At 44.7% G+C, this 26,703-nt stretch overlaps 7 protein-coding genes across 8 annotated transcripts; 4 read left to right on the forward strand and 3 right to left on the reverse strand.

The window, feature by feature from the left end:
- Positions 1–734: 734 nt before the first annotated feature.
- On the reverse strand, positions 735–3,628 carry LOC6644650 (molybdenum cofactor sulfurase). Its single transcript, XM_002067319.4, has 3 exons — positions 3,484–3,628; positions 3,212–3,362; positions 735–3,149 (listed from the first exon to the last, which is right to left on the reverse strand). Exons 1-3 carry the CDS (start codon positions 3,563–3,565, stop codon positions 1,013–1,015), a joined length of 2,370 nt encoding a protein of 789 aa, XP_002067355.1. The 5' UTR covers positions 3,566–3,628; the 3' UTR covers positions 735–1,012.
- A 509-nt stretch (positions 3,629–4,137) lies between these two features.
- On the forward strand, positions 4,138–5,632 carry LOC6644649 (pyridoxal phosphate phosphatase PHOSPHO2). Its single transcript, XM_002067318.4, has 2 exons — positions 4,138–5,285; positions 5,348–5,632. Exon 1 carries the CDS (start codon positions 4,140–4,142, stop codon positions 5,259–5,261), a length of 1,122 nt encoding a protein of 373 aa, XP_002067354.2. The 5' UTR covers positions 4,138–4,139; the 3' UTR covers positions 5,262–5,285; positions 5,348–5,632.
- A 109-nt stretch (positions 5,633–5,741) lies between these two features.
- LOC6644648 (CCR4-NOT transcription complex subunit 9) lies at positions 5,742–7,410 on the reverse strand. Its single transcript, XM_023177086.2, has 4 exons — positions 7,247–7,410; positions 6,589–7,158; positions 6,439–6,530; positions 5,742–6,376 (listed from the first exon to the last, which is right to left on the reverse strand). The coding sequence occupies exons 1-4, from the start codon at positions 7,313–7,315 to the stop codon at positions 6,193–6,195; spliced, it is 915 nt and encodes a 304-aa protein (XP_023032854.1). The 5' UTR covers positions 7,316–7,410; the 3' UTR covers positions 5,742–6,192.
- A 138-nt stretch (positions 7,411–7,548) lies between these two features.
- LOC6644831 (protein transport protein Sec61 gamma-2 subunit) lies at positions 7,549–8,545 on the forward strand. Its single transcript, XM_023177089.2, has 2 exons — positions 7,549–7,620; positions 8,055–8,545. Exon 2 carries the CDS (start codon positions 8,075–8,077, stop codon positions 8,279–8,281), a length of 207 nt encoding a protein of 68 aa, XP_023032857.1. The 5' UTR covers positions 7,549–7,620; positions 8,055–8,074; the 3' UTR covers positions 8,282–8,545.
- Positions 8,546–8,923: 378 nt separating this feature from the next.
- Positions 8,924–11,171, forward strand: LOC6644830 (signal recognition particle receptor subunit alpha homolog). Its single transcript, XM_002067315.4, has 3 exons — positions 8,924–9,137; positions 9,210–9,866; positions 9,934–11,171. The coding sequence occupies exons 1-3, from the start codon at positions 9,021–9,023 to the stop codon at positions 11,032–11,034; spliced, it is 1,875 nt and encodes a 624-aa protein (XP_002067351.1). The 5' UTR covers positions 8,924–9,020; the 3' UTR covers positions 11,035–11,171.
- Positions 11,172–11,257: 86 nt separating this feature from the next.
- LOC6644829 (26S proteasome regulatory subunit 6B) lies at positions 11,258–12,797 on the reverse strand. The gene is made up of 2 exons (XM_002067314.4): positions 12,615–12,797; positions 11,258–12,553 (listed from the first exon to the last, which is right to left on the reverse strand). Exons 1-2 carry the CDS (start codon positions 12,648–12,650, stop codon positions 11,348–11,350), a joined length of 1,242 nt encoding a protein of 413 aa, XP_002067350.1. The 5' UTR covers positions 12,651–12,797; the 3' UTR covers positions 11,258–11,347.
- A 1,599-nt stretch (positions 12,798–14,396) lies between these two features.
- Positions 14,397–26,451, forward strand: LOC6644828. 2 transcript variants are annotated; one of them, XM_023177062.2, is made up of 3 exons: positions 14,397–17,494; positions 17,579–23,111; positions 23,336–26,451. In XM_023177062.2, exons 1-3 carry the CDS (start codon positions 14,452–14,454, stop codon positions 26,262–26,264), a joined length of 11,505 nt encoding a protein of 3,834 aa, XP_023032830.1. In that variant the 5' UTR covers positions 14,397–14,451; the 3' UTR covers positions 26,265–26,451. The 2 variants fall into 2 exon arrangements, with proteins under 2 accessions (XP_023032830.1, XP_046867583.1); XM_047011627.1 differs by having other exon boundaries at positions 14,397–23,111.
- Positions 26,452–26,703: the final 252 nt, after the last annotated feature.

Consider the following 26,703-nt stretch of genomic DNA (forward strand, 5'->3'; position numbering starts at 1 on the left):
CGACGACGACGACAACGTCTTCTTTTTCGTTGGTCGTATCTTATCAGAAGAGACGCCTAACTAAACTAACTTTGCTGGCAATCGATTTAGATTCTTGATATTTGTTTATATATACAGTATATAAAATGTTGTATGTATGTCTGTAGTACATATCAAATGTTTTTCTTTTTTTTTTGTTTTCAGTTCCTCTCTAGTCCTTTTCCAATTATCTTTATCTTTTCGGGCCACCTTTCACTTACCGACTGAAAGAAAAAAACTGAAATTGAATTTAAATTATTGGTCATTTGCGGTTTGGCCTCCATCGTTCTCCCCTTTATATCTTAGCTCTTTTTCTTTTTCCATTTCCCTTTTTCCCCCATTTGCTTTCTGTACTATTGCATTTGCAATATGCTGTTGGAGCAGAAAGACAGCTACACGGCAGCGAAATCAATGTCAAGGTGTTGACAGTCCAAACATTTGGGGGTTGTTGTTATTTTTCTATTCACCCACTAATAGATATTGTGTTTGTGCATGTTGGAAACTATAAGCTTAAAGGGAAATTGGCGAAAAACAAAACTAGACACAGTGAAATGTGTATTTGGATTTGAATTGCCATCGATCGATAATCAGCAGCTATAACGATCAATTTAATCGAATAATTAATTACCCAGTCTGGCATCGCTGTGTTGCAAGCAGTTATATTTGAAAGCAGTGTAAAGCAGTAATAGATCCTTAGGGGAAGGTAAATTTGACCGTTGTGTTGACAAATTTTTTTGTTTATTAGAAACATAACAAATATGTTCTACATCAAATGCATTATATATCTAAATAACAGCAAGTCAAAAAACATAAATACTTATATAAGACACTGGCAATATGTAAACGTAAACTAAAACTCAGACCATTTACAAATTTGAAGTTTTCCTCTGAAAAATGTTATATGTATTAATTGTTGTTAGATTTTTGCCATTATTTTAAAGATTTACAAAATATTTTTTTTTTAATTGAAACTATAGCTATTCATTGAATATGGTTAATCAACTTCCAAAGTTTCACCGCAGATTAAATGATATTCTTCATTGAGCTCTGCATTGTCCTCTTTATCTGTCAATCTTGTTATATAGATGCCAAAACGCATTTTTCCTTTTTGCAGGCGTGATATGGTAGTAAGGGTTTCCGGTGATCTTTCTCCGGTTCGTTGATTAATGCAAATCATATCACAACGCTGGCAAGGACCCTCGACTTTAAAATGAATGCGACCAATGCTTAGGCTAGTATAATCCAATTCATCAAACGGTGCACCCGTATCGATGATCAAATTGGCTCGAAACCGATCGACTGTCTCATCCAGTGGCTCCTCAAATTGCAGGGAACGTACAGATGAGCGATTTACCAATAAAAACTGGGCCTGATTCACAAGACTCAATTGATGCGAGCTCGAGCTGCGCTGTGTAGATTGACGCAAAAGACGTAGACCATCTAAGCCCAAATTCTGGTCAAGCCATTGGGCTACCTGATCGCCACAATCAGAACCCTCTATAGGTTGACGGCAAATTTTGCTTCGGCAACGGGCGGCCGCTTGTAAATCGTCGTCCGACAGGAATAATGGCAATGAGATGGAGGAATTGGTATCACCATTGAACATTAGTATAAGATTATCCTTGTCAATGCTCGGTTGAATAAGGCAAAGATCCGTGCAACGTTTCTGGGTCAAGGCTAAGCCATTTCTATCCACTATCATCCATTCGCGATCATATTTCAGACCCTGTGCGGTAAGTGGCCACTTTTTGGCCTTGAGAGCGGCACATGATTTCACAGGAAAGATGGCCAGCTCCAAAAGGCGCGGTCGAAGGCTTTGAGCCCGTTGTTGCAATGCTTTTGGTAACTGAGATGCCTGCTTCTCGATGAAACGCCAACGTTCTGGTGATCGAGATGATAGATAACTTTTCTCTAGCATTTCCACTAATTTCCGTACATCCGAAGTGCGAGTCATGTAACCAAAGGAGACGCGAACAGCTCCAGTGGGCTGGCCATCGATAAGATCATTGTAGTCACCACAAATGCGTCCGGATCGTTTATAAATTACATCCATCATTTGATCGTCCAGCTGAAGATAACGTTGACAGGCTCCCACATTGCAAAAGCATCCGGTACGCAGCAATATGCCATGTAACGAGGCAACGCAGGCTATTTCAGCGAATCCAACATAACCACCAGATTCGGTGCGAACATTGAAGGCCACGATTCCACCTTGTCGGCTGCGCTGCTCATAGCCCTGATGATTGTAGAACTGTATCAGTGGTTGGCCATTCGCATATTTCAGTTGCTTCAGTTGATTCTCCAAATACCTGGCCAAAGTAAAGACATGCCGTGAAACTCGGTCCATGGTTGAGATTCCAGTATTACTGTTGGTCGGTATTAATCTCTCCAAACTGCGAAAACCCTCAAGTAACTCGACAATGGACAAAAATGGCAGAGTGCCATCTTCAAAACGCTCATGAAGTGATGTATTCCTCAGCTTGTAGTCCATGGCATGGGCATAGGCATAGTTAATGGTGCCACCACCATAAAATTGACGCGGTCTACTCAATAGCTCTGCACCACGACGACTAACCAATAGGGCACCCACTCCAGTGGGATAACCAAAAATCTTATAGAAACTTAGGCAAACGAAATCGGGTTTATATTTTTGCAAGTCCAAGGGATTTGTGGCCGCATATGAGGCAGCATCGAGGCAAACATAATAGTTATATGCAGTACCATTGGTTTCTTTGTCCTCCTGACCGGCAATAAGCTTTCCAAAATGAGGTAAGCCATCATCTTGTATTAGTTGAATTGTTTCCAGAGGCATTTTATAGCCACTGAAATTGCATTGGGCGGAGAAAACCACCAGCGAATTGCCAGTGCTAGATGATCCGTTAGCCATAACCCGACGGACCCGATGACCTTCTCTCAATTCACTAAGCTCCTCTCGTCGGAGCATGTATGTGCCATTAGCTTGGATCATTTGCCTCATTCCCAGAACTGAGGTATGATTCTCCTGGCAATAATGAAAATTACCCTTGTCCCCGAAATCAAAATGCTCTGCCACTAAACGCAGAGCAGCCGAAGCATTAGCCGTAAAGATGACCTGATAATCCTCAGCTTGGGTATGGAAAAATTCTAGAATTCTGTAAAATAGGATGATGATGATAAGATGTGGGTGATTGTCAGAAAGTGCTTATACACTTACTTGAAACGGACTTGATCCACATAGTCTCCGGTGGAGCGACTGGTATGCGGATTAGAGATCACATCATGATGCAGTTGAACAGCTGCATGGGCCACTTGACTCTCAGCGTACAGGGTGGTGCCAGCATGATCGAGGTAGGTGCTCTGGTTTCCTATCAAAACAATGACAATAAGAAATTCTCTTATCTCCACAAAAACCTATTTCACCATGTTCCAACCAGTTCCCACTCCCCAAAAGGGAAGGCGCGGGTCGGGTAGGTGCACTTCACTTACTTTCAAGTCTCGTAAACTCTTTGTCGATTAATTCCTGCTCGTTAGCTGAGAATTCCGGCGTATCCATATCCAACTTGGACATGTTGTTGTCAAATGATGGAGAGACATTCAGAGGCAGCTATATTTATGGCTAGCCGGCAAAGCGGTAATTTGAAATATAATGAGAACGAGAGAGACTGAGCGAGAGACAGAGAGAGATACAAGAGAGTGTGTAGAGTATATTAAGGTATATGTGTGATTAGTACAAGTTGATTGAGAGAACTTTAGTTTTTTAGTCACTATTGGCTTAGCGATATATTTTTATGAGTATTTCAATGCCCCAATTAGACTCCTTATAGATGAAGAGTATGAACTAGTCGCTCTATTAGTTACCTAATCGACTAGTGTGAAACAAGGCAATTATATGTGGCCTTGGCTCTATCTATTGTTTTATATTAAACATAGAGATGAGTAAACTACTAAAATGTACTACTTTTAAAAATTTCCACAATTGCAAAATGTATTTGTACATATCGTGGTTAATTCTTAAAGAAGAAAGGATTTCATTCATTTCGATGAATGAAACAATTTTTTAAACAAAAAAGTTTGTTTTAAAAGTTCTCCAGAAAATGTTACAATAACATTACTGTAACAGCGGGCATGTTAGACGCAAAAATATGCTGTTAAAGCTATTCCCAGAAAGCTGGATAAAGTTTACGAAATACACAATACATACAAATAAAACAACAAAACATTCAGCTACTGGCCACAGTAATTGTCGGGCAGTCAGAGAAACAATCCGTGGCGGAATCAGAGTCGGAGATATCCTTCATATTGGCAGCGGCAGCGGCAGAACTGCAACTGCAACAGCATTTGCAACCATGGCCCATAGCCGTGCGATGAAACTGCGTCGCGAAAGGCGTCATTTGGCTGCCTTTGACTTTGATCACACAATTGTGGCCCAAAACACGGATACCGTGGTCAGGGATTTGCTGCCAGCCGATGTAATCGCTTCCAAGGATCTCAATGAGCTGGTCGAGAACGATTGCTGGACCGAATACATGGCCGAGGTGTTTCGGCTCCTGCACAAGCAACAAGTCTCAGAATCACGTATACGTGATACCATTCGCGGCATTCCGGAGGTTCCTGGCTTTGTGCGTCTCATCAAGCATCTGCATAAGAAACTGCACTTTGATCTGATTATCATCAGTGACTCGAATAGCGTCTTTATTGACGAATGGCTAGTATCGCACAATTTGGCCGATTGCATTAAGGCCGTGTTCACCAATCCCGCCCATTTTGATGAGACCAGCGGCCAATTGAATGTCAGTCCACATCATCGTCAGACTGATTGTAAGCTAAGTGCCAGTAATTTGTGCAAGGGACGTGTCCTAGAGCATTTTGTCATTGAGCAGGATTTGCGTAATAATATACGATACGATCATGTCTTCTATGTGGGCGATGGCAACAATGATATCTGTCCAGTGCTCCGTCAGAGGGCCTGCGATTTTGCTTGTGCCCGTCAGGGATTTGCCATGGAGAAACATTTGCTAAGAAATCGCAACAAATTGAAGCTACGTCCCGAATTGTTAATATGGCGCAACGGTTTTGATCTAATGGAACAGATATTGGCATTGCCACAACTTAAGGAATTAATTGAAAGTGGAACACCAGCAGCAGCACCACCACCACCAGGAGTAGCAGCTAAAGATGTTGATGCAATTGCCGATGGTGGCGAAGAAGCAGCTGGAGGAGCACGACGCGCCTCCGCTGTTACCCCAAGTAATTCAACTAACTAAATTATGTGTGAGAGGATTTCGTCTGTATGTACATATTCAATTAAAATTAATCATATATTATACATATATATATGTATATGATCTAGTTACAGGAGTTTCAGCTGACATATACATACTTAGGTGGTCAATTGTTTTTATGTGCCCGTTAAAATTCACATGGAATGAATGTATAATTGTAATTGTTGTATGCAACTTGGCTGAGGATTTAAATGGAATTCCTAAGAGAAGTTTCTTTCAATCCCGATGACATGTTGCATTGTATGTAATTAAATATATGTATTATATAATACCAAAATAAAAATATAAAATTGTTTAAGTGTCATCTGTCTGTCCAAAAAAAATAATATATTAAATGCATTTTGAACGTTGAATTTCACGAAAATTACTTTGTTTTGTGGGAAATCCTTAACACCAGATAAAGTGATTTCAATTCTCAATTAAAGCAGGAGAGCACCACTGACAGAGAGAGAGAGATAGGTATACAATTATCAAAATGAGATTTATTTGTTTTTTTTTCTTTTCTCACATTCGTGTATTTATCTTGTTAATTATTATGCTCTAATTATCAGCGGTGAACTTATTCTTCACATTTCACAAATCTTTTTAAATATACTATAAGATATATAAATATTGGCGACATATACATATATGTATATATATGAGTAGGTATATGCATGCCATGCAAGCTATTCTCTCATACATTCACGATACATACATATATATATATGTATGTATATACATATATATAAAACGTAATTTGTCTGTGGTTCTTCCTATTTTTTTTTCTTTTTTTTTAACAACTCTCTTATACAATTATATTCATGGGATAATGGGACTTTGGGTGGAAACAAAAATTGGGAGGTGGTGGGGAAAAGGATAATGATGATGATTATTATTCTATCTATACATGTATTATATATATTATATAAATCTACGATCCCAACGGTGACATGCCAATTTGACGTGGATCAGCCTGTTGCTGTGTGGCTCCCAATTCCAAATTCTTAAGTAACATCTGTAGCCATTGTTTGGTCGATTTATCATCCTGTAGGCATACCGAGAAGGTACCATCACGTAACTGATCAGGCAAACATTGGCCCAGTGCTTTGCGAGCCCTGTGAACATAGCAATGTTATCATTAATACAACACACATTATAAAAGTATAGAATAACATACCGTGTATTATCGGATAAACGAAGATAACAACGCACGACATGCTTAAGAAGACGTGCACAAGGATCCTTGGACAATTGAATCACCATTTTGCCCTAGAAAATGTTTATTGCATTCAATTGTAACTTGATGGGTAATCTTTGTTTTTCTTACCAGAGTGATGGCCACATGTGAGAAACGTTCATAGGTCTGACAAATATACGAAAGCCCCGATTCATCTAGCAGTATCTTTTGTATTATAAATGTTGCCACTGTCTTACTTAACTCAGAGCCGCTGTCCATAATGGTCAGACAGAGTGGTACAATCTCGGTGGTCAGCAAAAATGTGATGACCTCCTGCTCATCGGTCTTGACCAAGGCACCAATTACACCCAAACTGGTAAGCCGCAAATACTCAAATGGCCGGGTTTTCGAAGTGGTCGATAGAAACGGATACAAATACAGTGGTATTTGGGCCTGTAGGAAAGCTGTGCGTGTCTCCGGATGGGAGGCGACACATTGCAACAGAGCCAATGCATTGCAAACCCGATTCGATTGATGGGCTGTCAGAGTCGGCGGAGTTATTGATGGATAAATGTTGACGATTTCCTGAAGCAAGGCGCAAGCGGTGCCAAAGCTGTTCCACAGCATTGGTGCCAGATCGGTTTCACGTTTCTTGCTAAGCTCGAGCAAGGCAACCTCTCGAGTATCCGGATGGGCCAATTCGTTTATCCATTGATAGACCTAGAAGGGGTGAAAAAAAAAAAAAAAACAGTTTCAGCCGGTAAGAGAGACAGACACACACGAAATATTAACTGCTTCTAGAACTTGCCTTCTCCTGTTCGCTTTGTTGTTGCTGTTGTTGTTGGGGATTCATGCAAGGGCTTGGTTGAGCACTCATTTCGCAAAAAACAAAAAAATTATGAAAGTAAATTAGATTCCTTTCTCGGGGCAACCAAAATGCACAAATGTGACCGCCTACTGTGATCCCAAAAAATCTATACGTTTAAAATGACAACCGATAACGATAGCGATATTTTGGCATATTTTTTGACAGCTCGGAAAATCGTTTGCAACCCGGGCTGCCAAAGCAGCCCTGGCATTTTTGACACTTTGACGTGGAACACGAAGGCGAGCCGAAAACAACAAAACGAAAGCAAATTTTAGTTCATTCGTGGAAAGATTTTCTCAGTGTGCAGTTCGGAGGTTTGTGTTCTTGTGTTTTTTTTCTTTCTTAAATTAAATTAAATCAAAGGCAATTTCTTGAATCAAAATGACAAAAATATTCTAAAAAAGTTATTTTAAGACTGTTTTAGTGGAAAAGTCATACACATTTTGCAAACATTTTGTGATTTTTCCGAAAATTCTGTGGTACGAGTTACTGCAATTGCAACTTTCTAATGATCGAAATTGTGCCAGACATAACATTGAATTTGGCAATATAAATTGTTTGTTAATAACTTTTAAATTGAAAGATTGGTAAAGATTTGAGACGTGCAACAACGAAGATTTCACCTGTGACGTCGTCATTTTAGAGTGCGGGGGTAGAAAACAGTTGCCACGTCGTCACTAAAACTTTCCATTCTGCACCACCACCACTCTAACGCTCTCTTTCTCTCTTGTTATCTCTGTATTTGCAGTTTAATCAAGCATCAGAATTATGGATAAAGTTGTTAAATTCGCTGAGCCCGGACGTGCCTTTGCCAAGGATTCAATTCGTCTCGTCAAGCGCTGCACGAAGCCCGATCGCAAGGAATTCCAAAAGATTGCCATTGCCACAGCAATTGGTTTCTGCATCATGGGCTTCATTGGTTTCTTCGTCAAGCTGATACATATTCCTATCAACAACATTATTGTTGGCTCCTAAACTGAAGTGCAACAATTGCAGCAGCGGCGGCAGCGGCAGTGGTAACAACAGCAAATACAAATTTTTTTTGTTTAGTTTTATACGACCATGTGTAATATTGTTCAACAAAACATTCAACGAATGTCTTGTCAGCAAAGGCGAAACGTTTAATAATAATCATGTTCGAGATTTCCATTTCCATAAAATATACACAAAACACACACACCCCTTAGCTTATAAGAAACAATTGTAAAAGAACAAGAAATAAGTCGATCAGAATTTAAACATTTTCTTTTGTTTTTCCTGGGGGGGAAGTGGGTATGCCTATAATTGCATTAAACAAATGTTGAAGCCGATTTTTAAAAAATTCGAATCAGCTGATTCAAATGGGGTTAAGGTGTTGCCATATAATTTAAATAGTGCTGACATATTTAGACGGCTTGGTGATATAGTTTTTGGTTATTGTTATTACTTCTTATTGTATATAAGGTGTTAGGGTGGTAATAAAGGCCTTGGAACACTAATCAAAATGGAAAACCCGTAGCCAAATAGTAGGCCAAACACAACATTGATTTAAATGGCCAGAATTGTGAAAGCAAAACAACAGCTAGATTTGGCTATTTTCTGATATCTCTAAATCGAGTTAGCGGCTAAAGCAGATAGATGGCAACACTATTACTGATTACTACGTGGAATGCTTGAATTTTGGAAAACATAGTTGTCAATTCATCTTGTATTGTATCAGGATTTGGTTGCTAAAATGTTGGACTTTGTGGTGATATTTACAAAAGGCGGCATAGTACTTTGGAATTCAAATACCTCTGGACAAAATTTCTCATCATGCATCAATAGTTTGATACGTGGCGTCATTTTAGAGGTGAGTCCCTTGACAAGACCCACGGATTTGTTGTTTATGTATAATTAACATAAAACATTCATACGTAAATAGGAACGCAATACAGAGTCCAAGTACTTCGAGGAGGATCATCTGGCCGTGCAATTTAAACTAGACAATGAATTGGATTTAGTCTATGCTGCAGTCTTTCAAAAGGTGATAAAACTTAATTATTTGGATGGATTTCTGAGTGATATGCAGTTGGCGTTCAAAGAGAAATTCGGTGATATATCGGCCGGCGAACGTCTGGATAATGACTATGACTTTGAACAGGAATTTCGGCGAGTTCTTAGCAGCGCCGAACAGGCATCTGCCAAGGTCCTTAAGGCCCCAAAGGCCATGCGCTCATACAATGAATCCCAGAAATCAAAGAAAACAGTTGCATCCATGATTGAGAATCCCGACAAGGATAAGGCCAAAAAGCCAGTTGTGGAGAAGCGTGTAAACATACAGGAGAGTCCAGAGCCATCATCGCCGCCACGGTCCAAGGAGGATATTATTCAAGAGAATCGTCGCAAGATGAGGGAGAAATTGACACCCACCAAAAAGTCCACAAATTCTTCAGCTCCCTCACCAGTTGAAAGCCGCCCAGAGAAGGCTGGCAAAAAGCCAAGAGTCTGGGACTTAGGTGGCAGCAACAGAGATGCTGTCCTCCTGGACCGTTCTAAGGATACGCCCGAGGATGTTCAATATCAGACAATCAACAACGATGTAAGAGCAATTGTTTCTAGATGTTTCTGGATTATGCATCACTTAATCAATGTCCCTTTTGTTTTAGCTGGTGGGCACAATGCAGGGTGGCATTAGAGATCTGGACGTGGAAAGCGCTGATGAGGATGAGGATACTGGCTACAAGACCGAAGAAGACCAAGAGGAGGAGGAGGAGGATAATAGCAGCAGAAATAAAAAGAAACGTGGTGGCTTACTCTCCTATTTCAAAGGTATTGTCGGAGCCAAGACAATGTCACGTGAGGACTTGCAACCGGCTTTGGAGAAGATGCGAGATCATCTGATATCAAAGAACGTCGCATCCGAGATAGCAATTAAATTATGCGACTCAGTCGCCACAAGCCTGGAGGGCAAGCAAATGGGTACATTTGATAGTATAGCCACATTGGTCAAGGAGGCACTTACTCAATCGCTAGTGAGAATTTTGTCACCCAAACGCCGCATTGACATCATACGCGATGCATTGGAATCGAAGCGCAATGGCAAACCCTATACCATCATTTTTTGCGGTGTCAATGGAGTGGGTAAATCTACAAATCTGGCCAAAATATGCTTTTGGTTAATTGAGAATGACTTCAATGTTTTAATCGCTGCTTGCGATACTTTCCGTGCTGGAGCTGTGGAACAGTTGCGCACTCACACGCGGCATTTGAATGCCCTGCATCCGCCGGCCAAACACAATAATCGCTCCATGGTCCAATTGTATGAGAAAGGCTATGGCAAGGATGCGGCTGGCATTGCAATGGAGGCCATAAAATATGCTCACGATACGAAAGTCGATGTCGTCCTGGTAGATACCGCTGGCCGTATGCAGGACAATGAGCCCCTGATGCGTTCTCTATCCAAGCTTATCAAGGTTAACAATCCGGATCTGGTTTTATTTGTTGGCGAAGCTCTTGTCGGCAATGAGGCTGTCGATCAGTTGGTTAAATTCAATCAATCCCTGGCCGATTACTCCTCCAATGAAAATCCTCACATCATTGATGGCATTGTTCTGACGAAATTTGATACAATTGATGACAAAGTCGGCGCAGCCATTTCCATGACTTACATTACCGGCCAGCCGATTGTATTCGTTGGCACAGGTCAGACTTATGCCGATCTGAAAGCAATCAATGTGAATGCAGTGGTCAATTCCCTGATGAAGTGAGGAGATGCATCCCATCCCATCCCATCCACTTCCGGAGCAATTTCGATTCACCGCCATCTTTTCGATTTTTCTTACTCAAATTTTATCCCTTTTGTTTAAATCAAATATATTGTCCATTTTGTTGTTTTTTTTAGTAAGCCGATGGCATTTTCTCTTTTGCTAATATAGTAAAGAAGGGAAGGGACTAAAAAAATCGACTGAAATAAGATGGAATACATATGTATTGACGTTTTACTTTTTTATTACAGTTTTAATTAGGTATATAAACGCTGGAGACGAAGGAGGGGTGAGGGAAATGAACGTATCTTATCATCTATTTATAGAATTCGTGCTCCTGTTCGTCCTTCTTGATATTATTCTTATAGCCCTTCTCAAAGTCCTTGGCCAGGACAATATAACGATTCTCACGGACCGCATGCATGCCAGCTTCTTGACAAATTGCATTAATATCTGCACCAGAAATTTTGTCGGGTCGCGCCACAAACTCTTCCAAATCAACATCCTCGCTAAGGTTCATTTTCGATGTGATGGTGGAGAAGACAAGACGTTTCTGTCGTCGATCCGGAAGCGGAAATTCAATTTTACGATCAAGACGTCCGGGACGCAATAGAGCCGGATCTAGGGTATCGGCACGATTGGTGGCCATAATCACCTTAACATTGGTCGTCTGATCGAAACCATCCATTTGATTGAGCAGCTCCAGAAGAATACGTTGGACCTCACGATCAGCTCCGGTTTGGGCATCGAATCGCTTTGTGGCAATGGCATCGATCTCATCGATGAAAATTATAGCCGGTGCATTCTCTTTGGCCAAGCGGAAGACATCGCGCACCATACGCGGTCCCTCGCCCAGATATTTCTGAACAAATTCGGAGCCCACAACCCTGATAAAGGAGGCAGTTGTGTGATGGGCCACTGCCTTGGCCAGCATAGTTTTGCCGCAGCCCGGTGGTCCGTACATGAGAACACCTCGAGGTGGATCAATACCAATCTGTTTGTACAGCTCAAAGTGGGTTAGGGGCAGTTCGACGGCCTCTCGTATCTCCTGTTTCTGCATATCCATGCCACCGATATCTGCATAACTAACATCGGGCTTCTCATCGGGTTGTAGCATTGAAATGGAACTATCCGCCTCTGGTGGCAGGACATCGACCAGGGCATTACTGTGCTTATGCAGTGCAACGGAAGCCGAAGGCTTCAACAGCTCACGATCAATGGTTGATAGGATGCGTACATAGTAATTGGAGCCTGTGGTGGAGCCAACAATGCCAGTGTTTTGATCAACTGCCTCAAGGAATTGTCCAATCACCAAAGGTACACTCTGTATCCTCTTCACCTCTTCTTGCGCGTGCAGATATTCCTTTTTCAAATTGCGCTGCTCATCCTTGATGTACTCTTCCTGCACTTCGATAAACTCTAATGTTTTCTGAAGTTTCTTATATCGTACATATAAATCATCCATATCTAGCTCATCCAGTGAGCTATGGGCATCCTTTAGCTTCAGTTCGCTAAGTTCGTCCTATAAAACCAAAAAAATATTGCATTACTTCAAATACGCCGATAACTTTCTTTTAACCCACCTTCTCGGGCATAAGAACGTCCATATTGTAGGGCATATTCTGTAACTCTCTTTGCACCAATAAACGCACAAATAAACAAGTAATTCAATTGATTAATAACTTTCGTTCACTTTGTTCTTAACTAAATGAGAATATGGAGCTAACAACTAAGTCAGACCAGAAAATGACTCGTCAAAAACAAGACACATCGATAACCGTATGTGTGTATATCGATACTCATGCTATACGTCCAACATCGATAAGTCGATAACCAATAATTTAAATGACAACAAAAACCAGACATTCTCGGGTAAGTCCTTGAGGGTCACCAACAATCCAATCTCCTTTGAATCCTTTTTTTTTGCAAAAAGTACTTAAATCTAATTTATGCGACTTGCAGTATGACCGTAAATGATAGAATGCAAATATGCAACAATGCAATATCGATAGACAAGCGATAAATTATTCAAAAAGCAAATTCGGAACTGGATTCGGATTCGTGCCCCTTTTCTACACTATAAGAAAAAAACACACACACACACACATACACACATACATTCACACATATTTAGCTCGGCAACTAAATATGTGTGCGTGAACAAAATACGATAGAAATAGAGTTAAGTTTAAATAGTGAAATTGAACATTTTTCTAAACAATTTATTGAAGACATAATCCAAAAATGATCAATGGGCTAGATGCGTTACCAGCACGCCTCTTTTTGATCAGCAACGTGTGAAGAAGAAAAATACAAAAAAAGCAGAAAAAAAAACGAAACACACACAAGATAGATAGATAGAGAGAGAGACAGCCAGCGCGCCCTGCGAGCGAGCGAGAAAGAGGGAGAAAGAGAGAGCGAGCGAGAGAAAGAAATAAATGAAAAGAAAATGGATAAGCAAACGCTGCTGCTGCTGCTGCTTCTTGTGCAAGAGAAAAATCGTTCATACAACACCAACACCACCCCGCACATTGTCCTGCCACCAGCCCCTGCCCATGCTTCTGCCACTGGCTCTGCCCCAACCCCTGCCACCGTCTCTGCCTCTGTTGCCGTTGCCGTCGCAGCTCTCTACGCACGCATCGATTTGGGCTAAACATTAGATACCTCCTAAAGCAGTTGTTAGGGTGGAAGAAAAAAAAAATATATTAAAAAAAACATACAAATACAAATAATAAAATTTACACACGCGTAAAAACAAAACGAAAACAACAACAATAATTAAAAAGCATAACGAAAAACGAACAACAGCAGCAACAACAACAACAATGAAAATGTCAGAAAATAAACAAATTAAACATTTTTGGCTTGCTGCTGCGGGGTGGAGTGAACTGACTAAACTAAAGTTTATATAGAACAAACAAAAAAAAAAATAATAAAATAAACCGAACAAAAAAACACCAAAAAAGAAGCAAAGAAAAAAGTGCAATAAAACTTTAAGCAGCAGCAAAAAACAACAACATTAATAATAAGAATAATTAAAATAATAACAACAACAAATAAAAACATTAAGAAAAAAAGGCGGCTTGGGCAATAATAAAAACAAAAACCACACAAAACTCCGGTAAATAAAAATACTAGAACATTTTTTAACAAAATTTATTGTATAATTTATCTGTGTGTGTCTGCGTGTGTGTGTGCATATGAGTGCGTGTATGTGTGTTTGTTTGTGGCTTTTGTTTTATTCTTCTAAAATGTCAACAACAACAAATAAATAAATAACTACAAGAAACGAACGAATTATATATATTCTTCTCTCTTTCTTTCTATCTGCAGAAGTTCTGTGTTGTTTTTTGTTTGTTGTTTTGTTTGTTTCTTTTTTTTTTTTTTTGATTCGGATTTGGATAACCTAGTGGCTTCCACATGAAGACCATGTCGCGCTTTGGCCTGCGCCGTGGCTTCAAATTGTCAGCGAATGAGGAGCAGCAACAACAACAACAACAACAACAGCAACAGCAGGTCAATGGGAAGAATCCAATTGGACCAACTGAAGCTACACCGCCGCCAACTGCTAGAAAGAGAAGACAACAGCAACAACAGCAGCAACAACAACAACAGATAAAAAAGGATAGGGATAAAGAGCGAGAGCGTGAAATCGAGGAGGAGCAGGATATGGAGGAGCAGGAACGGGAACGGGAACAGGAGGAGACAAAACGAACATTGGTGCCATCTCTTATATGTAGTCTCCCATTGGAACGTTTGCCACGCCTCATGGAGAAATTGCAACAAATAATGAACGATGAGCAACGACGAAGGCGAAGTGGAGTGGCCAGTTGCTCCATCACCTCCTCCAACACCACCAGCAGCTCCACCACCTCATTCTCATTGCCATCGATTAAAATCTTGTGTTTGTACTGTGATAAGAAGTTCGCCTCCGGCAAGCTCCAGGCAAAGCATATGGAGAAATTCCATACCGAACGCCAGGAGAGACGTTGCAGTGGACGCTCCACAGGATCAACTCCATCAACATCATCGAGATCCACAAATCCCGCCAATGGTTTTCCTGGTTGTCATCATTGCAAAGACCATCAAGGCAATCATGGGACCAACGCTAATGGCACCACCAGCAGCAGTAGCGGCAGCAACAGCTCCTCCTTATCCAAACAGATCTGCCTAACAGTTCCACAGTTGGATGAATTATTTCATCATCTAATGGATGGTCATGCGGATAAATATTTCGCCTGTCAATTGTGTCGTTGGCGTTTTCAAGATGCCGATCAATTGGTTACACATATGCAACAGCAGCATGATCAGCACCAGGATATACACACCACACGACCACCTGCACCATCAACAACATCAACTGGGTGTGGTCAGGAGCAATCTGAGTTCAAGAGATTGGGTCTAATGGGTGGCGATGAGCCGATGTTAAATCGTTTGGGTCTCACTCAGAATCGTTTGCCAAGTCAAAGGAATAGGGAGCAGACAGGAGCAGGAGGGGGAGGAGGAGCTGTTGGGGCAGCAACTGTAGCTGGAACTGGAGGAGCTGCGACCAAGTCGCGTAGCAGCAGTCGTATGGCTCAAAAACTATTGCCACCATCTCTTTCCAGTTCATCATTATCCTTGTCATTGGAAGTACATACAACCAATATAACAGATGCCGTTTTCCGTTTGCCCAGCACCGGCGGTGGCATCACTAGCAACGCTAACAGCAGCAGCAGCAGCACCACCACCACCACCTCCTCCAGCACCTCAAATTTCTCCAATCAAATGTTTGATGAGAATTTCTACAAGGATGTGGTCCACAATGTTCGTCATAATCTACAAAATTATCTCGATGGGCGTTTACAATTTAGTTCCGCCAACATCAACATCAACACCAACTCCACCTCCAGCTCCAGCTCCAGCTGCACCGCCAGTTCAACAACGGAATTGTTTCGACTGCATAGTGCCAGCCAATTGAATCCTGGTGCAGCTGCCTCCTATCCAACTCTACTGACTGCCGAGCAATTTGGTGCCAATGCCGAATTGCCACCATTGGCCAAATTTCGTCGCCGTCCTCATACAAAGCACAGCTGGAAATGGAAATGGGATTATGTTAAAAAATTCACCCTAATCAATGAGGGTGGACGTCTAGTGAAGAAACTGAAACCACTCACATTTCTTGGCCAGCGTGATCTCTCCAAGCTCGACATGTGGACACAAATGACAATGCGACAAAAATATGATGATAACAACGAAAACTATGACGCTGGAGGTGGACGACAACCGCATAATCATTATCAATCCCAAAGCCATGCACAACCACAGATCAGGGTGGATCAGAAGCTAATGGAGCAACGATTACTTCTGGAGCAACTTAATCTTATATTGGATCATCGTCTGTTGCCGCACATAATTCTGGAGCAGAATGAGCAGGCCATCATCAAGTGTGAGAATGAGAATGATAGCTATAATCAAGATCAAGAGGATGAATTGCATCATCATCAATTGATGGCTTCACCGCATAGTCAAACGTTTGCCGATGAAAGTTTTCTCTCGATGCTTCAACTGCAGCATAATTCACTGAAGAAATTCTCCTCAAGTGGTGTCGCCACTTCATCATTACCATCATCATCATCCTCTTCGTTGGTTTTAAGCGGGGAATGTGCACGTCCACGTCTCTACTTATGCATTTGCTGTGGAGCCAAATTCGAGCAACGTAAATCATTGGAGGAGCACAAAACTTTCCGCCATTCGCATATATATGCCACACACTATGAAGTTGTTGGCCGGGAACTGCTGGCCGGGAATCTCCTACGTCACTTATTTATACCCAAAAGGGCATTGAGTCGTTATGCGCGTGAGAGTAGCTGCATTCATAAGCAGGAGACGCAGCAACAGGAAGAGGAGACTACCTCATTGTCCTCATCATCGCGTTCATCATTTGAGGTATCATCATCGACACCAACGCCATTAACTGAAGATCAGCAGCAACTCCAGCAGCAGCAACAACAACAACACCAACAGCAACAGAAACAATCGCCATCATCCATTGCATCTGTATCCGCCGCATCCACCTCAACGTCATCGATTTCCTCATCCTCAACCTGTACGAAATGTGGCCGAAAATGTAGCGGCCTTATGGATCTCTATCGCCATATGTTGGACTGTTCCGGTGATTATATCTGGTCATTGGCCAAAAAGCGAAAATATCGCTATTATTGTGGCACCAAGAAGCGTCGTCCTTGCAGCAGGAAACTCATACGTCATCATCTGTCTTCGTCGGCGAAAAAAAAGCAAAAAGTCGAAGCCCTCATGGCTGATGATGGCGATGATGATGGCGACGATGATGGCGAAGGTGAAGCAGATGCGGATGTCGATGCCGATGCGGATGCTGAAGCTGATGGTGGAGAGGAGAGTGGTTCAAGTTCATCCAAGATGAAATTGAATCAATCCACGTCGCCACGCCAAAGGCCAAGCGATGGTGAGTTATTATTAACCACTGATCCCATTGATGATTCATCCACATCCACATCTACTACATCTTCATGCAATCATCTCATTGCAGCCGAATCCATACGCAAAATGTTGGAGAATTTGCCCGCCAAGCGTGTATGTAAGAAGATCTTTCCAATGGATAACAAGGCCAAAAAGAAAACCAAATCGAGCACCAACAGCAGCAGCACCACCAGCAGCAGCAGCACAATCAAAAAGATTCTCAATCAACAATCAAGTCTCCGGAATACCCGATCCTCTCGTGCAATGTCACAACATAATCCTCAACATCAACATCAGCGCCAATTACGACCACAAAAGATGAAAGCAACGCCAGCAGCAGCAGCAGCATCCTCCTCACAAGAAACTATTCCAATGAAGGTAAAGCCAATCACTGCCAAAGATGAGTTGCCCGCGCTGGAGGTAAAGATTAAGGAAAAGGCAAAGTCAGAGACTCCACCACCCCCAGCACCTTCTGCTGCGCCTGAGCCTGTTCCTGCTGCCCCGGTGACGCCGTCTTCAACTGCCGCTGCATCAGCTACACCAGCAGCTCCTGTTTCACCCACACTTAGTAAGCAATTGATGCCCACACCACCGACCACACCAGCTCCCGCTTCTGCTCCAGCAGCAATTTTGCCACACTCCGCACCAACGACTGCCAATCCGCCATATCCAAAACGGAGTAAGAGGATTAGCGATTGCATTGCCATGTTAACCGGTAAGCTGGAGGAGAAGCTTAAGACTGAGATGCCCACACACACCACAGGGGGAGAGAAGGCGTCACCACTGGCGTTAGCTGGTGGGGGAGACAAGGAGCTACAGCTACAGCCAAAGACACCAAAACGGAAGGCCATTTCTAGGCGTATTATCAAAGTGGATACAACCACCACCAGCAGCAACACCACCACCACCACCACCACCACCACCAACAACAACAACACAAGGAGGAGTCCCAGTCCGGTTGTGGAGACAAAACCGCCAACTGCAACACCAATTGCTGCTGTAGTTGAGCCAATTGCTCCAACACCGATTGCGACAACTAAACCAGTTCCAATTCCGCTTCCAGTAGTGGCTCCAGCGGCTGTTCCAATACCAGCACCGGCTCCAGCATTACCTCCTGCCGAGAAACTACCACCAAAAGTGGATGCAGTTGCTCCAATTCTACCCATTCCCGTGCCAATTCCCAATCTCATGGTCATTACACGACGTACACCCACTAAGGCAGCATCCAAACAAATGGTGGTGGCTCCACCAGCATCAGCACCACCAGCAGGACCAGTACCACCATCAGTACCAGTACCATATCCATCATTGGGATCCCTTAAGCAATATCCCATGGAGCAATTAACGCCACCAACGCCAACGCCGCCGCCGCCGCCACCAACAGCAGCAGCACCACCACCACCACCACCACAAAAACTGACCAAGCCCATTGCAGTTCCTCCATTGCCATTGCCATTGCCAGTGGTGGCATCTCTGCCGATGCCACAAATGCCACCACAGCCATCTGCTGCTGCCACAGGAGGACCTGTACCGGGTGTGGCTATGCCTGTTGCAGTGGCCATGCCCGTGCCAGTGCCCGTGCCAGTGCCCCTGCCGGTGGCGATGCCCGTCAAGATGTTGCCCAAATTGCCATTATTCATGCCGGTTAATATGAATCCGCAAATGCATAGTCAGACACAACCCACCATCTATATGATGGACACGGGACAGCCATTGAATTTGAGTCATCAACGTGGAGCTGATGCTGCCCATTCCAAAGCCCCAACCGAAATGGTAGATGCTCATCAGCATCGAGCAGGTGGAATGCCATCAAGACGTCAGACCATTTGTGGCTTTGAGGCAAGAAACTTATTAAATTTGGATAACCTGGACAATATGGAGCCATTGGATTTGTCTCAAAAAACCAAACGGAAATTTTCACCAGCTCCAGCTCATCCTGCTCCTCCGCCACCACCATCATCTCTAGCCCATCCTCCCGCGCCACAACAGCAGCAACTATATAGTCAGCAGCCCCCATCTCTGGTAGATCCATTGGCTCTGGCTCCACCTCCCCCGCTACCACCGCCTCCTGCTCAAAGCAGCCAAAGCTATTATTCCAATTTAGATCTGCTCAAGATACCACAAGTGCGTAATCCTAGTGCGGTATCGATTGGTGGTGCTAATCCAACGATGCCACCAGCGGCCACAACGCCGCCAACTCCATTGAAAGCCACAGGCAAGAAACGCTCCACCGCGGAGCCAACAATGATGGGAGCGGCGGCGGCGACCACAACGACAGCGACTGGAGGGGGGGTAGGAGGTAAAAAGGATGCGAGCGGCAAAGGCGGACAAATGAAGTCATGTCCTCGGATGGATGAGGTGATCAATAATCATATTGATGATGCCATCAATTCTGTGATTTTGGCCGTACAGGCTAGCCTACCCCAGGATGATGATGATGTTGTCGTTGCCATGGCACCGGATGGAGAGGAGAGAAACTCCTCCAAAAAGACAAAAGCAAAGGGAGCTCATCTGGTGCAGCAGCTGGAAGGAGGAGCATTCGCTCCACAGAAACTATCACCAAAGAAACGAACAATGCGCTCCAAGACAATTGATTGTCGTTCTCTTCTCCTGATGGCGGATGACGAAGAGAATCACTCCAAACCAGTTCTCCAGGCCGTGCCAGCGTCCCTTCCAGTTGCTGTTCCAATGCCTGTGCCTGTGCCGATACCCATGCCGATGCCGATGTCAGCAATTGTTGAGGCAACTCCTCCTCCTCCACAACGTCAACTTCAATCTCAATCTCCTCATATGCTGCCTCCTCCAGCAGCGGCTATTCAATTGATGCCATCAATTAATGGTGAGACAGAAATCCAAGGCAAAACCACTGAGGATATGTGTGCAGCAGCTCCTGTACAAGCAATTGTGTGCCATAAAGAAGAAGATAACTCCTGCATAGCAGGTCATAGAGCCGATGAAGCATCTGCTCAGCCAGCGTTTGCCATTTCACCGCCACGTCTCCTGTCACCTGCTCCGTTCTCGCCACCAATAACCTTTGATGCGAGTACACCACAATCTCCATCACCTCCACCTCCTCCTTCTCCTCTTCCGCCTTCTCGGCCACCTCCGCCGAGTTCTCCAACACCACCACCACGTGATGCGCCTCCAGTCAATTGTCCGACTTCCAGTCCATCTTCTCCTGTTCCTGCTCGTCAAACAGCATCTCCTCTTCCTCCTCCTGCTTCTCCTAGTCCGCCTGCTTCGCCTACCCCATGTGTCTCCGCTCCCTCTGTGGCTGTCTCTGTCATTTCTGTGGCACCAACTCGTCCTTTGGCCACGCCACCTCCGACAGCAGAGACCAATTGCAGCAGCATACTCATTGAGGAGCATAGCAGCAATCTAAACTCCAACAACAACAACACATCCTCAGGATTCCATAGTCTTGCCCAAGAACAGACACAACCAACACCAGCCATCAACACTTCAGTTCCACCTCAGCCGCCAGTTGAGATGACGGAACCGGAGGCGGAGCCTGAACCAAAGCGGATAGCTAGTCCCATTCCTACGGCCAGTCCCACTCCCACCGTGCAGAAGAAGAAGCAACGACGAAGACGGAAAAATGAATTGGCCGCCATTGTGGCGGATCAATTGCTCGAAAGCTTTAAGATCGACAACGCACGACGGGATAATCTCAAGAAGCTGGAGAATTTGGCCTACGAGAAGAGCGAGGATTTGCTTATAACTGGAATGTTACTCATGTCCAGCACCAAGAGAAATGCAGCTACAATCAATGCCAAGCAGCAGCAGGCAGCAGCCAAGGATAACAAGGAGTCGACTGAGATAATTACTAGCACCGCTCCAGCGACCCCCGGAAGACCACCGAAGCGTCGGCAGAGTTGTTATTATCGCCGTCAACCAGCAACCGCTCCACGCGGAGCTAAGACAACCGAATCGATTAGTAAATTGAAATCCTCACTCGAATCCTTTTCCATTGGCATCGAGAAGCAATTGCAGGCCAAGGAGGCAAAAGAGGCTAAGGATGCAGCCGCTTTGCCGGCAGCAACAGCTAAAGAAATATCATCTGCACCACCAGCACCAGCAGCTCCGACAGCTCCACCAGTGGCAGCGGCGGTGGCCACTTGCATTTTAAGGCCAAGCATACTGACCAAAGAGCCACCAGTTCCAGCAGTGGCAGCAGCGCCGCCAACCTATAGCCGTGATCCGCGTCTAAACAAGAATATACACAAAGAACCACCAACAGCTGGTGGCTACAATGAGGATATGCAATCAGGCGGTGGAACTGGTGGTGGTGGTGGTGTTGGTGGTGGAGCACCGCCTGTTGCTGGTGCCCCAGCCGCCACTCCACTGGCTTCCCACGAACAGGAGGATGATAATTATCTCACAGAGATAGCCAAAAATGTCAATGAGAAGATCATGTCGGCCACAACCAATGAGGATTTCGAATTTGCCAACGATGAGTTCGATCAGGAGCAGGATCAGGATCAAGATCCCTATCGCCCGGCCACTTCGATGAGTGTGCGCAGTGCACCGAATCTAAATGATGATCACTCCAATTTTGGTTCCATGTGCGATGATAATACCAATACGGAAATACTCGATATGGATCTAGATGATGAGATGAGCGTGTATACCAGTTACTCCCAGGATTTGGGTCGCGGTGGACGCGGACGTCGTCGACGCAGGCGCCGCAGTGTCCTGCTGACACGACGCCCCAAGAAACGGACACAGCGGAGCGAACTGGATGCCCAGAAATACGGTTGCAAGCTATGTGGCAAGGACTTTTTCACCTCAACATCGCTGGCCAAGCACAATATGACACTGGCCCATGTGTCCAAGGTGTCGGAGCAAGAGTATTTGCAATCGCAAACGGCGCCCTCAAGTCCACAGCGGCCGGATGGGGACGATGACGATGGCGATAATCAACAAATGCGACCCATCGAACAGCCAAGACCAAAGTCAGCAATGGCTCAACAGATGCGGGCATCGGTGGTTATGTCCCCGATACTTTTACAGAGGCCTGATCCGGATAGAGAGAGATTTAGGGACCAACTGCAGCACCAACAGCAGCAGCAGCAACAGCAACCGCAACATTCTCAGCATCAGCATCAGCAGCAGCAGCAACAAATGATGCAGCAATCTGAGCCTAGACATCATGTCATCACGGAGGCCACACTGCGTCTGCATGATAATCAGCATAGTCCAGTGCGTCTTAATCTCAACCCCGACGAGCGTCTCTTTTACGAATGCTGTAATATACTGAAAAGTGCCGAAACGCCACGGCTAACCACAACACCAACGCCCATGCCCACGTCCCATTCAACATCCGTGCCGGCATCCGCACCCGCACCAGGAACAACAACAGCGTCCGTGCACGTACCAACCATGCCCATGACATCGGTTATAGTGAGTGCCGGGCGTAAACCGCCACCACCACCGCCACCAGCATCGCCTTCGCCATCCCCATCACCATCGCCATCTCCATCACCTTCGCCACCACCAATGATGCCATCGGTGGTGCAGCCAGCAGCTCCGCCAGCGGCCACAGTTTGCCATCAACCGGTTATACAGCAACTTTTCCGTAATCCACCCGCAGCCACGCCCACGTAAGTATAGTCAGTTTTCAGTTAGCTGTAAAATGGGGGAAATTATGCCCCTTAAAGTATGCAATAGGCTGACAAAAGTATTCATAACCACCAATTGTCTAACTTCAAATGGGTTTATTTATTGCATACTTTAAGGGGAAAAGTTTCCCCATTTCAACTGAATGACTTTTGCCATTTGATTATGTTGGTTATGCTGATTTCATTTTCAATCTAAACCCTTCTAGAAATCATCATCGTCTGTCGCCCAGTTATTCGGCCATCTCACAATTCTCGGCCACAACAACATCAAGATTCAAAACGAAGGCTGCCATGAAGGGTTACGATGAAAATGTTGTCCATCTGCAGCTGCAGGATATGAACGATATGACGGGACAGAAATCTGGACGCGCTGTTTGCAAACTAACCGAACTGGCTGACATTGCCTTGGCTGGCAGTGAGAAGCCTGGCGGAGATTATATGCTAACGCAGGCCACGCCCACGGCAACACCAACGCCCACCACACCGACACCGATAGCCACACCCACGGCCATGGCAATACCACCACCGACACCGACGGCCACAGTGGAACCGCATCAAAGTTCGACATCATCGAAGACAATAATGCATGGTTCAGATATTATCAAAGCGGCCGCCGGAGTGGTCAGTTCGGCCACATTGCCGCCCGCCTCCGGACGGATTATCATACCGGAGCGACCATTCAAAAACATTGGACTGGAGGAGAAGGCGACCATAACTTTCCAGAAGCCAAAGACGAGTGTTAATCTTCTCACCGAGGATAACAATAGTGTATCCACGGCAAGTTATTCGGATCGAGATGATTATGATTTCGGTACGCTCAGCTGTGAGGATATCGAAGGCGAGGGCGAAGGAGAGCTCGAGGTGGAAGCTGAGGTGATTCAGCGTACGGATCCAGTTAGGGCAGCCAAATCGGGCAATCGTGTGATCAGTTCATCCAGCTCCTCGTCATCATCATCCTCTTCATCGTCGTCGTCATCGGCCACATTGCAGGGAAAGAGTAGCAGTAGCAGCAGCAGCTCATCCAGTCGTGCCACGGCCAAGACATTCGAGAACAAGTCCTTGATCATGGGTCGCATCTTTAAGCATGCCAGCAGCACTAAGGCCGCACCAGTTCCGTTGGCGAAAATCCATAAAGCAGCGCCCAAGGATCAGGCCAACTTGGATCAAATCTTTGATGAGCTCAGAGGTGGTGGTGGCGCAGGTACCGGAACCGGAACCGGAACCGGACCACCATCAGGTGGATCGACAGCAATTTCATCTATAACCAAGCTAACCGATAATCAAATGGCATCAGCTGTAGAAGAAAGATGGCCACCAGCGGCCACCAGTGGTGCTGGTCAACATATGGAGCCAATGGTGGCACCACAACCATCCATGGTGCCCGCATCCATGCCAGCACCAAGTCAACCATTACCGAATGCCAGAAATCTCAATAGGAAAGCTACCACAAAGGCGACCAAGCAGACCAAAAAGACAACTGCTAAATCTGCTGGAGCCGCAGCTAGTAAAGCAACTGTCAAGCCACCTGCTCCTCAGAAAGCTGCTGCTGCTTCATCACGAAAGCCACGCAAAGATCTCCATAAATTGCAATCCGAACTGGGTATGAGCCCCGAAGAGATTGAACAACTTATCGATGAGGGACAACGTAAATCCAAGCGACGCTGTGCCACCAATCGTCCCAAGAAGTTGGTGGAAACCTGGAGTTCTGACGAGTACGAAGAGTTCTTGTCCACCAAGGACATCATAGCCCTCATAGAGGAGAAGGAGCAACAAGAGCAGCGACGTAAACGCAAAACGAGTGAAGTAACCAACAATGCGACGTCATCAAATCAGCCAATGGACCCAATGGAACAAGCTCCACCACAGCCTCCACCCCCGCCGCCGCCGCCATTGACGATACCCAAGGGCAAGAAGCAGGCCAAAACGACAGCAAAGGCCAAACTTAAGAATGGCAATGAAAGAAAACCAAAAGGTGAACAAAAACCAATCGAGCAGCCGCCGGTGGAGCAGGTGACAGCAACAAAAGCTCCTCGTCCTCGACAACGTGGCAAAAACAATCAATTGCAACCACCACCACCGCCAGCACCACCAACGCCACCTGCCAAATCAAAATCAAAGGCCAAATCGTCACCTGCTGCAAAAAAGAATCCAAAGAGTTCGGTTTCGCGTAGGCGCAAGAAACAGCAAGTGGATGAGGAAGAGCAAGAACAGTTGCAGAAACAGGAACGTGAGCGGGAGCAGGAGCAGGAGCAGGAGCCGGAGCCGGAGCCGGAGCAGGAGAAAAAGGTGACAAGAACACGAAGTTCTAGACAACAGCAGACAAGCAAAACGCGACTGCCACCTGCCCGCGAAATGGTTGAGGATGGAGCCAAAGAGCAACATGGTTCAGGTTTTAATCATTTTAATGCCACCAACACAACGGCTACCGCAACGACGACGACGACTAGCTCCGGCACAAGCAATCCGAAGGTCAAGTCACGCAAGTCTGGTAAAAGTGGGTCATCCAGCGCTACAGCTGCAACAACTCCAGCAACTCTAGCAACTCCAGCACTGACAACAACTCCAACAACAACGACGACTACGACCACGACGACGACGAATAATAACAACAACAGCAGCAGCAGTAATAAAAATCTGAAAAGCAAACGTAAATCGCAAACAAATCATCAATCACCAGCCCGACGAAAACGTCCGGCCAGTGAGAAGCAATTGTACTATTGGAGCAGTTCCAGTGATGATGAATTCGGTCGTCTGGATGATGAGGATGATGGCCAAGCTGATGATGATAATGTTGACGCTGCAGGTGTCGAACAAGGGCAACATCCATCTGGCGTGGCTTTGCATAAGGAGGGGAATCAGAATAAAATGGAGCATCATCATCATCCGCATCCGCATCATCATTCAAGCCGTGCCGAGCAACAACAACTTCAAATCCAACAACAGCAACAGCAACATCAACAACAACAACAACAACAGCAGGAACAACATTTCGATGAGAGTGAGCCATATCAGAAGCATGGCTGGATTGTGGGTGATTCGCACAAGAAGCTGGTCAAGCTACTGGCCATTGCCAAGGGCAATAAAAAGGTAGATAATTGCCGTGTCAAGCGTCGAACGCCCAAACGCAAATGCTAGACTGAGACAGAGACAGCGAGAAAGAGAGAGAGAGGGAATAATAAATGAGAAATGAAAAGCAGTAGGCGGATGGGTGGGTGGTGGAGTAGGGGCAGCTAGGCGCCGGCAGCCAACTGAATCCCTGAATTATATTTGGCTCCATCTCGACATCATCTAAACCATTATCATCCATCATCATCATCCATAATCATCATCTTCATCATGATCCAAGTAAAAAAAAAAACCAAGAGAAATACCCAAGTTGTTTCTTTCTTTTACACACACACACATCTTACTAAGCGTTACATTATTTAGGTTCTTTTTTTTGTATTAAATGTAATTTATAATTAATATACAAAAAACAACAACAACAACAAATATAAAAGGGAAAAAAACGAAAAACAAAAAGCGTAAAAGCAACAAATAAAGATTTGAGCACAACATTAAATCGTCGATCGTG

Source organism: Drosophila willistoni (assembly GCF_018902025.1).
Source record: "Drosophila willistoni isolate 14030-0811.24 chromosome XL unlocalized genomic scaffold, UCI_dwil_1.1 Seg142, whole genome shotgun sequence".
In the NCBI taxonomy this organism is placed as follows: Eukaryota; Metazoa; Arthropoda; class Insecta; order Diptera; family Drosophilidae; genus Drosophila; species Drosophila willistoni.